This window comes from Apteryx rowi, unplaced genomic scaffold (assembly GCF_003343035.1).
Source record: "Apteryx rowi isolate R43461 unplaced genomic scaffold, aptRow1 scaffold_25, whole genome shotgun sequence".
Taxonomy (NCBI): domain Eukaryota; kingdom Metazoa; phylum Chordata; class Aves; order Apterygiformes; family Apterygidae; genus Apteryx; species Apteryx rowi.
The window spans coordinates 4,511,875-4,524,423 of record NW_020448863.1 but is presented as its reverse complement, the minus strand read 5'-3'; the positions used below and the strand labels follow the sequence as shown (position 1 = coordinate 4,524,423).

Sequence of the window (12,549 nt, the reverse complement as noted above, 5' to 3'; positions counted from 1 at the left end):
GTCTGTTTTGGTAAACATTCACATTAGGACACTTAGGGGTAAATTTTCCTTGCAGAGCATGGGGAGTTCCACACAGAAATCCTGTTAACAAATAATAGGATTTGTGTGCATAACTCCCTGTGCATCACTTTGAAAGTTTACCCCCTGCAGCACAAGAGTTAGATGATTTTAGTCTTTGAGAATTATGCTTTTCAGATCTGATCTTTTTCTACAGTATGTTATTGATGCTGCAGTCATAAATGCTTATGAATAATTGTGATCAAATCTTACATTGTCTTCTTGCAGTGGTTAAGAACTTGGGAGAATACCAAAATATGTGGCCGTTACTGTGCATCTCAGTGCTTTATCTTCTATGGCGAAAGGTTGCAAGGGAAAAATTGCCTAGGTGCAAACAAGATCCTTTTTATAAGTGCAAGTGTTATGTCTACAGTTGGAAACCATTTAACCAAATGAGCAACAGGACAAGTGACAGATATTAGCAATAATATTTTCTGAACTGGGGTTGGAAACAGGACTTGTCGTAACAACTGTATATATAGAACAATACATAGAGATCCTATATTTGGACAAACAAATGGACATGTGATAGGCCATATTAATAATATTTTATAGGCTGATAGTAAAATTTTATAGTATACAAAATCAAACTGTTATTTTAAAGTGTTCTTTTTTGTCAGTCTAAATCTGGATGCTCCAGTGTTGAGCTTCTCAGTAATCCAAAGCACTTTTTCTCTCCTATATATTCATAGTGGACACACTTTTTAGAGATATTGCCCAGAAGATTTTTCTTTCAATATGACACTTGCCCAAGCTTCTTCAGGGTGCAAAATTGGACTGATACCCGGCAAAAACTAGTTTTCTTGCAGTGTATTCAGTATTCCCTTCACTATCCATATTGGAAGTAGACTGGCAATAACATTTGTTTTGCAATATTTTGGCACTTAAACTTCCAGCTTTCTATGGAACCCGGAATTGCAGAGGAAAGAAGAATTAAAGAGCTACTTTAAAAAAATGAACTACTTTTTTAAACTACTGTAGTTTGGTTTTGGAGAAGGGGCATGCTTGTGTTTCTTTATTTTATCTGAACCTGTTAATGCATCTCTGCACTAGTTGTAACCTCAGGTTTATCAGTTGTTAGCATTTGTGATGCAGGCAATTTGTATTAAGACAAGTGGGATTTATACCAGATTTGTGTAGGACTGAACAATGGTACATTTCAAATGTGGGGCGTCTCAGCCTAATGAGAGGCAGCTGAGAGGTGTGGGTGGCCAGCTCTGCTCTCCTAGGAGAACTGTGTCATGAAGTCTGGTACATATTTTGTTCTTTCTTTTTAGAGTTGTGTAAAAACTTTTGCCAGGCAAAGAACGTGTCTGCTCCTTCTACTGAAGTTGCTGGCAAAACTCCCATTGATTTTAGTGGAAGCAGGGCTGGACAACAGCTGGACACAACCTGATTTTTATAAGTGCTTTTTTCCAAGAGGGAATAAATGCCCCACTGTGCAAATAACACTGCTGTTAGGTGTCATACCTTATTGGTGAAAATGTATCAGTTTCACCTGTCATTTGGTTGTGAAAACATCTTGCTGTAAAAAGATCAAAATGGGAAAAGTGCTCTCTCTGTGAAAACAAAGCAAAACAAACAAAAAAACCCTTGTAGGTTGCTGGAATTGGGAGGTTCAGATTTTTGCACTTTATGGAGATAGCAGAAGTCAAGACTGTGGGCTTCTGCTCCCAGCTGGGTAAATGAACACCATGCGCTGGGTGCTTGTGTGCCTCGGTTCATCTGTTTTTGAGATGAGAAGATGCCTATGCCATATGACACTTCAAGAGCAGGCTGAATCGTAATTTCATGAAGGGTGTAAAAATTTTGTGCCTGGTATCTGCACAGAAGTCACTTGCACAAAACCCATTCTTCCCATACTGTGTTTGTTTCATTTCCAAAGGAAATAAGTGAACAAAATAGCCTGGAAATGGGTGAACGATAACAAAATCATCCTGAAGTAGACACTGAGACCAAACAGAATAGAAATGTTTATAAATAACTAGAAGAGACTTGTAGAAGCGGGTGGTTTTAGACAGCTTTCATAGAATGGCATGCTTCTAATCTCATCTATATTTACTACAGGAAAAGGTGGCATGGTATCTTTACAGATTGTATGAGACAACATATTTCTGTCACCCGGCTTGTTCTCCTGATGTAGCCCACAAGATCTCCTTCAAGTAGTTTCTGTCTGAGCACCCGCCCAACTGTGATTTAATCACTGCCAGCAATAGGGACTCCACCACACCTCTTAAGCTGTTCCAATAGCTAATTACTGTTACTGAAAAAAAGTGGAGGAAGAAAAATCATAACCCAGAAAATAAAAAACACAGCCCCCTCTGTCTCCTTTCTGGCTGAATTTCTCTGTCTTCAGCTTCTCACCATTGTGTCTTACTCTTTTATCTTCTAGACTGAAGTCATCCATTATCAGATTTCTCATGTAGATAGTCAGAAACAGAATGCATGTAGCTGTTTAGACTGATAAGCTCAGTAGATGGAAAGCCTTGAATTTCTGATGAGAAGGCATATTTTATCCACTAATCATTCTTGTGGAGCATCTCCAAACCTAATCCAGTATATCAGCATTCTTCTTGAATTGTGGACACCAACTTTTGATGCAGTATTCCTATAGTAACATACTTCTGCACGTAGAGGATAGTCTCACAAATCCAACTCAATAGCCCCTTGTTATGCTTTTGAGGATCACTGTGTCACTTTGGGTGCTCTTGTTCTACTGATATTTCTCCAAGACCTTCAGTTCTTCCACAGAGTCACTGCTTCCTAAAACAAAGATCCTCCATTTTGTTGTGTTTTGCATTTTATTGTTATTACTTGGATAACTAGACATACAGAGGTCTGAACTCATATTGTTTGCTTCTAGTCAGTTTAATAAATGATGCCTGAATTATGTATCATTGACTTGACCTCATCTCTATTCTTTTTGTGTCTTTTGTAAATGCTATTAATAATTATTTCCTGTGTTCTTCCACTTCTTTGAAAAAAATAAGAACTATTCCCTGTGGTTGTCCATTAGAAGCACATGCACTCATTTATGATTCTTACTTGAAGTTGCATGTTGAATGCTGTCAGTTACTTAGCTTTTAATCCCTTTAATAATTATCATTGTTGGGTTATAGCACTGTAGTTTCTCTATCAAAAATTTTGCCTTCTAGGAATGTGTCACACCATTTTATTGGACTTTACCAATCAGAGTGATATTTTCATCAGCAACAGAAACAGAGAAGATAGCATCTGAAGTATGAGATGGTCTAGTCTTCTTAATCTCGTACTGAGGCCATTATGATGATATGATGCCAGTATTATAGCTGTCATTGTTTATATTAGCCTCCTTTAATTGTATTTTAATGGAGCTCAAAACCAGACATTCCTTTATTTTGCCCAGAATTGATATCAAGCTCACAGCTTATACTTACCTAGGTCATCCTGTGTACTTTTTAAAGAATGTCATTGCACATTAGATTTCTTCCAGTTCTCTGGGATTTTGTTTCTATTCCAAACCTACTGAAAATCTACATTAGCAGCCCTGAGATCCCAGCCAGCTCCTCTATAATGCTTGGCTGCAAGGTATACAAATCTGAAGATTTAAAATGCCTAGCTTGCATGCATCCTCCTGGATTACTTTGGAATATAAAGTATTTAATTGTACAAGTTTAGTACATCATCTACTGTATGACAGAAATATTTATGGGATGTGGCTGCCTTTTATGAGTTATCACTGATAATTTGAACATTTCTACCTCAAAGTTTTAATGTAAGTGAGAAGCGGAAGAGATGATTACCAGATCTTCTGAACATCATAGACTATTGAATATCATGCAATTTCGTTTTAATGTGCACAAAGTTACATAAGACAGGACAAATACATTTGGCACTGTTATACAGTGAGCACGTGCTGAGGCAGGTATCCATGGTAAACGTTACATGCCTCTCTGAGCTGTTGTTTCCCAGTATGGAATACCCCAACCTTATGTGGAGCCAGCGTTTTGCAGTCTCAAAGAAGGAAAGGGAATCAACCATTCTATTAAGGCATTTAAATCAAGTTAAAAGACCAATTAGTGTAATGAAATACGGACTGAGAAAAACATAATTTGTTGTGTCTACGTGTTCCTATTGAAATAATTTTTCCCTATTGGAAACTGTTGTCTGTCAGTCCCTGACTATTTAAAACTGCAACAACAATAACCTGTTGTTGCTTTCTTGTGTTCTCAGCCTTTATCCTAGCTTTTGTTAGAGACAATACAGTGGTATTCATGGATAACAATAAGACTGTTATGTTTCATTGTGTTTTTTCAAAGCTATACTCTGTTCTAGCCATTATAGAAGGATTGCAGTCAGCTGAGTGATGTTTACATACCACTTCCATACCCTAATAAGAGCTATAAAAGAAAGTTCATTGTAGTCAGCAGGGGAGAGATTCAGCATGGAAGGTTGGGACTTCTGCTGCGTAAAGAAATAGTCAAGGGAAGATATCACCGTACTGCCTAGTGTGCTTTTATTTTTGGCCTCTGCTCCAGTATTATGAGTGTCAGTAATAGTTGTTGCAAACTGCTTATTCAGACTGCTGCTGGGATTATTTGCTTTCGGGCAGTACTAATTTTGCGGCTGTAGTAAGTAAGGAAACAGCTTACAAGAACATCAATGGCACGACTGTCTCACTTGCCCTGACAGCAGTTTGCCACGTCCACATGATGGGGTTGTTCTTGAATGATATTTTTTGGCATGCCCATAAAAGCCTATGCAGTGACCTCTGCAAGCAGGATCAGCTGGATCCTTTCTGGGAACAGGGTCTTCCCAGCATTTTCTACCATGTTGCCTCACACAGTTGTGCACTGGGGGCTGAGGCATTCCTGAAGCCTTGCGCAAGCATCTCTGCATTCCTCAGTCTAGTTAATATTGGCTGGGCTGCAGAGAAGCAATTTCCAGTCTTTGTAGTGGCAGCTAATTTCACAAGAAGCTAAGTGACCTAGGGAAATCATATGGCTGTCCAAAGTCATCGTGAAGGGGCTGGAGATACCAAACCTGCAGACATATGGGCCAAGTCTGAGGCTACATTTTTGACACAGCTGTCAGACAAGCAGAAATTCCTCAGCATTCCCACTTTTCATACACAATGTCCTTGACTTTTGATGCTTTGGCTTCTGAGGACTGTAAGTGCTGTCTGAATTCGTGGGAGGTTGAGAGGGAGGGGGTGAGACAGAGCAGGAATCCTAATAATTAAGGCCTGCTGGTTAGGGCAAGAAGCAAAGTCTGGAACTTAGCTCTAGTATGGGTTGAGCAAGATGCCTCCTTAGCCATCTAAGGACCTTAGCCGGTCCTCGCCGACCTGAGAAGTGTCCTCATATCACTGCCCTTCCTGGTGTCTTGGAAGGTGATGAGGCAGGAGAAAAGGTCTGAGGAGGTCCCTTCCAGACAACAGGACCAAAGTGCTAAGTCATTCATGATATTAGACAAATGCTATTTCTTGAGCTTAAACATTCTTCATGATAAAATAAAGGCTGTTTTGACTGAGCAATAAAACTTGTGACCCATGGATATTGTTTTTAACTACATATAAATGGCTTTTGGTGTTTCTTCCCATGACTGCACTGTGACTTTTTATATAATTTACCATGGTGTTCTGTGAGTCATCAACAGACTGCACAGGCTGCTGATCTAGGATGTTGCCTCAAGCTGGGTGGTTAATCAAGTGGTATGGCAAATGCCCGCCTTTCTTACTAAAAGTGTCTCAGTGCACTGTCCATTCTGGCCCAGCTCCTAGTCTGGTGCTACAAAGGATTTCTGCCCTGTGACCCTGCTTGTGTGATGTGATTCTGTGATATGAAACCTTGAGTATCAAATTTATTTATATGCCCAAGGGAGTTTGAAAAGAGGCTTTATCATTGTTCTTAGCCCATGTTTCACAGTTCTGGTGGGAACTTACTCCTCCTCAGTAATACCTTTGGTTTCTTTAGGAGATGAGGAAAATGAAGTTCTCTTTCCTCTAAGGCACTGAAGATTGGTCAGAACTACAGATAGGATCTTGAGCAAGGGGAGTTGGCACTCTTTGTGGTCTTGAATCTCTTGTGAGCTTGGCTAGTGTGTCTTGTCCATGCATGGAGGGCTAAAACCCATCATCAGRCTAGTCTGAGAAGGATTCTTTCTCCATCTGATGTTCTCAGGGACTTTGGGGTTTGTCTTCCTCTGTAGTGTAGAGCACAGCTGGCTGCTTAAGCTTACCTGGGAATTTCGCCTAATAAATTCCCTGGCACTACAGACAGGTAGAACAGCAGTAATGCTTTTTATTTCTCTTGCAGCCATTGCATTTATGGCTTTCGATATTTTACTATAGGTCTTACAGTGTTCTTGGCTGATTGAGGAAACTCTATATAGACTGTTACTGAATGAAAACATCAAAATACAAGAACTAGGAAGGAATGACTGTTTTGTGTTGACTGACTACCTATACAGACTATTGCATTCTGGTACTTGTTTGAGGCTGAGAAGCCTGTTGTTCCTGAGGTATGTGAAGCAGTGAAGTCCCACTGCAACCTGTGGTTGCTGTGCGAAATACTGCTAAGATAACGGAGAAGTTTGAATGTGGGTAGCTCTTCTTGAGGTATTTCTGGGAATTGCTTCCCCACTGGTGACTGTGGTGGTCACAGGGATGTATCTATTGTAAAGCTGACCTCTGCACTAACGTGCAGGCACTGATAAGCTGGTAAGAACTGAGAATGCTTGTGGTGCACATATTTTTAAGAACTGGTTTTCATTAATATCAGTAAGCAAGTAAAGTAAGGAAGAAGAAATTTCATTTTATTCCCTGTTGAAATGAACAGTTTTTCTGTTTCAATGGTAGTCATCAGAGAGCTTGCCTTACTTTTTTCTCTATAAAATCTTAGATTACAATTACACCTGCAATTGTTGTGTCTCTTACTGCCTCTGTAAAGCTGAGTGTTGACTGCTAGTGTTTCCAGGAGACTGAAGGCAAGATAAAAATGCCAAATAATTAGTACCCCCCACTCTTAATTCAGTGTGTGTTGTGTTGCAGAAAATATGCAGAATGAAAGGGAAGATCTTCAGAGAGCTGCATGCAGTTTTGATTGGTTGTGGTTTTGGAAGTAGAGGAACAAGGAGAAACAGAATGCTTTTTAAGCTGTTCTATCAAATGTCATATCTCTGTTTTAATATTTCATGTGATGTGACTTCTTTCAGATGATCAGCTGGATTATATGAGATCAGAGCACAGAGAGCGATACTTCTCAACCACGGGAGATAGGAAGAAAGTACCACCATGGGTGGGTAGGGCACAGGCACGCAGACTGTGAAAATTTGTTCTTTGTGGAACTTGTTGCAAAGTATGCGCCTTACAGATAGCCAGTAAAAATTATTGAGGTAGAAGTAGTTGATTTATAATCAATAAGTTTAAAATAAACTTTAAAGTAAGTTTATAGAACAGTATTTTAGAATTCTTCCCATGAGATTTGTTAGATAAGACTATTAGATGTTTGTTTTCTGGACAACTTTACTATTTGTATACTTACTAATTATAGCAGAAAAAGCTAATAAATTATGTATCTATGTTAAACAGCTTGCTTTTAAAAAGAAGGAAATTGGCCACTACTGTAATTTCTTCTACTATTCTTATCTTTCTCCTAAAGGGCAACACTTTAAGGAAAATACTCCTGTATCGCTACTTCAAAGGAGACTATGGAAGTGGTATGAATGGGCCTCTGACTGGTAGCTACAGCAAAACTGCACAAGTGGGAGGTAAATAAACAAAGATCATTTAAGAAAAACAAAATAAGCATCACCATTTTTGTAACAGGCGCATCGGAAGTGCTCAAGAGATTTAGTTGGTGAATAAATCAAACAAGTTTTGTAGCTTAGTAGAAGAGAAGTAGTATCAGACTTTTCCTTTTTTTTAAGTTGCATGCACCTGTCTCAGATGGCTGTTGTGCGTGCAGCAGCACCAAAGTAGGGACCTCCCCCCTGCAACCTCTCAGATTAATGATTTAGTTCAGTTGAAACTGGTAAACAATTTTAATTTGCCAGTAAATCCACCTCTGGAAATTCAGCAAAGCATAGAACTTCTCAACAAAGGTGTTGATGTCTCTGGAAACGAGATTTTTGAAATTCCGGTTCCTTTATTTATGTATTAAAAAAAAAAAAAAAAAAAAAAGTAGATACAAGGAAAACCTTTTGCAATGAGAGTGGCAAAGCACTGAAACAGATTTCCTGGACAGGCTGTGGAATGTCCATTCTTGGAGTTATTCAAAACTTTATTGGACAAGACTGAGCAACCTACTTTAGCTAGCTTTGAAGTTAGATCCACTGTGAGCGGGAAGTTTGACTAGATGATCTCTAGAGGTCCCTTATAACCAAAATTTTTCTATGATTCTGTTACAGAAGCCATGGGAAATTATTGTAGAGACATCTCTAAAAACCACAAAATAATGTGTGTAGTAAGGAATGAGGAAAAAAATGGGTATAGAGCCAAGTCACAATATAGCTTGCCTTTTTCAGCATATATTGAAGGCCTACCCAAATTTGTGGGCATTTCCAGATGTTGTGCGACTGTTCCTCTTGGCTGTTTCAGTGTTGACACTTTGGAAATATTTACAGTCTGAATATCCTGTACATCAAATTTTGCTTCCAAGCAAACAGAAGAGTAAAGATTTACTATTGCTTACTTACCTTTATATAAAGTGTTTATGTATATGGCTTCCTTATGCAAAAAATTTGAAACGTTTTGACAGTACTGCTTTGATTAAAGCAATACCGTACTTTTCATCATGAAGTAGTTTAAAAGTAATTATAGCAGGAAAGATGATAATCTGGAATAATAAAATATGGTCAATTGATGATTTACTACAGTTTTACAAATTCTCTTAAAATCACACCTTCATTAATTTAGACTAACTCAAGTCTCTGTTCTTAAAGAACATCATCCTGATATTAATAAACTGGGAATTGTATTGGCAAAAGCATTTAGTTAGAAGTCATACCCATAACCAGATCTTTCACTCCATTTCTACAAAGTATAAAGATGCAAGACAAACGTATCCAATTTCTTCAAAAGTGGTATCGTATCTCAGCCTATGCAACAGTGGAATTGAAAGCTGTTCTGTGGACAAGCCACTGTAATTTAAATAATCATTATTGTTCAAATATCACAATAGAACAATGGTTTATGTTTTTGTTTTATTTCTTATTGTCAGAGCCCAGCATTGCAGTTTCATGCAAAGATCTCATTTGTATCTAGAATTTTTCCTCAAAATTTCAAGATTAAATTCATTACGTAGCATCTGTGCGCATAAGACAGATTATTAATGTCTTCATTTTTATATACATATATTACCTGTGTAAATCAAACATGAATGGTATTTATTTGTCTAATTTGCAGGTGGATTTTCAGGACAAGACTCAGATAAATCCGGGGTATCCATGTTTGATATTCAGTGCCTTCTGGATAAAGAAGGGGCATCAGAACTAGTCATAGATGTTATAGTAAACACCAAAAATGACAGAATCTTCTCAGAAGGCATTTTGCTTGGTATTGCATTGCTTGAAGGTGGAAATACACAAACACAGGTATTTATTTCATTTACTTATTCACATATTGCTTTTCAGATGCATGTAGTCTGGAGACAAATGGAAAGAACTTTTTTGCAGTGAGTTCTGTGAAAACTTTCTCCTATCAAACAGTGTATCACTATAATACAAATGTAAATATGCCTTGTTATCATGCAGTATCTCATACTGTAGACTCTTCAATAGAAGAAAACACTTTTCAACTGTCCCTTTCTATGTAGTACAGTACTTTTGTAAAGCTGTTATTTGCCGTACCAATATTATCTCCAGTTATTTCATGTTTCTTTTTGTAAATTTAAAAGCTGCAGCGTCCTCAAGTTTATAATGGCAGAAAAAGTGAGTTATTTTCTGGAAGAAGTTTAGGGAGATTTGTCAAAATCTCCAGAGAGAGAAACTGCCTGTTTGAGAAGACTGATAGCCCATTCTATAGTTACAGAATGGTATAACTGTTTTAAACTGAGGATTCTAGTTTTTATGAATGATATTCCTCTTACCTTCCTTTAGCCAAATAAGGTGGTTGTTTATTCTTACTTTATGGTCAGCAGAAATATCATAAGAGAGGAGACAGAGTATAAATCACTCCCTGCAGGTCCCCGTATCTCATCATTGCCTGTGAAGGGAGCCTAGATAACCAACTTGTGCCTCATTTCTAGACTATAAAAGTTAAGTGAGAGGAATCCCATCCTTTATTTTTCTTCTGTAAAAGAGATAATACAATCTGTCACCCTTAGAATTTGTCCATTTTAAATTTACTGTACATTTGAGAAATAACATTTGATCAAGAAAATGTAAAAGAAGTGAGATTTTGTTGCAGCTTTCTAAAATTAGTTGTTGGGGGCCTTAAAAGGCCTTTACTTGTAAGACAGCGTTTGTAAACTGAAGAAAATGTTACTCAGCCTGCTTGACAGTAATACTAGGTCACCAAAGATATTAATTCTATTTATGTGTTTGTAAAGCACAAAGAATGCATTATAATCTAAACTATAATATTACATATATATATAGAATTTTTTTGCTTCTTGTTGTTGTTTTCACAACATTTTCACAATTATTCATAGATGGACTATTATAGTTCTAGAATGCCTAGATAAATGGAGAGTGTCACAAAATAATTTAACTTCAAAGCATAATATTGTAATATCTTAAAGACTGCAAATAGTGTTGCTAAAAAAAATCACTGATTTTCATCATTTCCCCCACATTTTAAAATGTTGTTATCAATCTTTGTTACCAGCCTTGTATATCACGTTGTGAAAGAACTGGTCAGGCAGTGGCTACCATTTGTTTTGTGTGAATGTAGTAATTACTTGTTTCACAGAAATAGTTATTTCTGTATTTCTTCTTCCTTAGAACACAGATATCTAAAGAGTATTTTTTCTTGCAGTATTCGACTTACCAGCAATTGAAGGAACAAAAAAAGTCAGAAAAATTCTTTAAAGTCCTGTATGACCATATGAAGGTTGCTCAGCAGGAGATACGATCAGCAGTGACAGTTAACACCATTGATTTGGGGAGCAAAAAGAAAGATGATGATAGTGACCTAACTGTTTCTGTTCCCAAAAAGAGAGGTAAGGAGGCACCCCTCTAAAAGAGAGAAGAGGAAACGCATTGTAGACAAACTGAATGTACTGCACCACTGATACTATGCGGCATTGATCAATAAGTTTTATTATTAATTATGTCTAATTTGCATCAATTGCCTGTTCTTCTCTAAATTATAGGCCATATCTTAAGATGTTTACATCAGAGTAGCTTTGATGAAGTCAGTGAAGCTATGCTGGTTTACACCAGTAGAAGATACAGCCCCATATTTTTAGAGAAGCAGAAGTAAAGGCTGCTGCTAATGGGGCTATTTCACAAGAGCAAGAACAGGAACTGATTTCCCACCCTGCAGTCCTCCCATTGTTCTCATCATTTATTGTATATGGAAGAGAAATAGTAGGGCTTTTTGTTTTAATGGTCTGCTTCAGTTTGGTTTGTGGTTTATTCAGAACATGCTATCCCTGCATGAATGTTGCCTTGATATTCTTTGTAAGTTGCCTAGAGGTCTTTGAAAAGCTAGGCACCAAAAAAGAAAAAGTTGCATTCATTATTATTGTTTTCTTATTGTTTAATCAAACAAGGAGAAACATTTTGAAAAATGAAGGAAAATTATCTTTATTTTCAGTAAAGGATTCAACGCTGCATCTGAAAGAGGGTATGAAAGGACAGTTAACAGAAGCATCTTCTGCAACGTCCAAGGCTTACTCCGTGTACAGGAGAGAAATGGACCCAGAAATAGATCTTATGGGCTCAGGAACAGATGCTGCAAATGCAGAAGAGAAGTCCACAGAAGAAGCGATAATGAGCCCTGCTATCGCAATCATGCAGCCAATATTGAGATTTCTTCAGTTGCTATGCGAGAACCACAACCGAGAGCTCCAGGTAGAGTGTTACTCAGCTGAGCTCAAAATAATCCTGCCAAAGGAGTATGACATGAGCCCCATATTGCCTGAACTTCATGAGAGAAGAAAAACATGCCCCTGTCTGGTTCCCATTACGGAATTGGGGTGTCTAAAATACCGTTCTTCTTTTGGCCCAAAGGATATAATAGTCCTTTTCCAGGACCATTTTCATGCTCTGTTTGAGCTCATATTTATTTCCTCAGAACTGCCTAGGAACTGCAGCATAGCCACAGATAATTGAGAAGTTTCTAAATATTACTGTTAGTACTGTTTCTGAGCACAAATGCTGGATCGCTTACCATAGCCTTGAAGACCACAGAAAGTTTCTGGACRAAGTTAGGGTACTGCTCTTTTCCCTAGGTGTTATGACTGAAGGCTTTAAAATGCTGCATGTGTCCCTGCTGTCAGTTCCTCTGGTAGAAATTACTGCTCACGTAGCAGCCTTTCCAAAATGAATTTTCTGCAGATGTGCCTC

The 12,549-nt window shown here is 37.9% G+C and overlaps 1 protein-coding gene across 3 annotated transcripts in view; it reads left to right on the top strand.

Annotated features, from left to right (window-relative positions):
* Positions 1 to 12,549, top strand: part of ITPR2 (inositol 1,4,5-trisphosphate receptor type 2) — a 278,104-nt gene that overhangs the window by 185,699 nt on the left and 79,856 nt on the right. For all 3 annotated transcript variants that reach the window (XM_026066890.1, XM_026066889.1, XM_026066891.1), the window contains 4 exons: positions 7,698 to 7,806; positions 9,443 to 9,630; positions 11,015 to 11,198; positions 11,798 to 12,054. In XM_026066890.1, the coding sequence (XP_025922675.1) occupies positions 7,698 to 7,806; positions 9,443 to 9,630; positions 11,015 to 11,198; positions 11,798 to 12,054 (738 nt within the window). The remainder of the gene's footprint in view (positions 1 to 7,697; positions 7,807 to 9,442; positions 9,631 to 11,014; positions 11,199 to 11,797; positions 12,055 to 12,549) is intronic.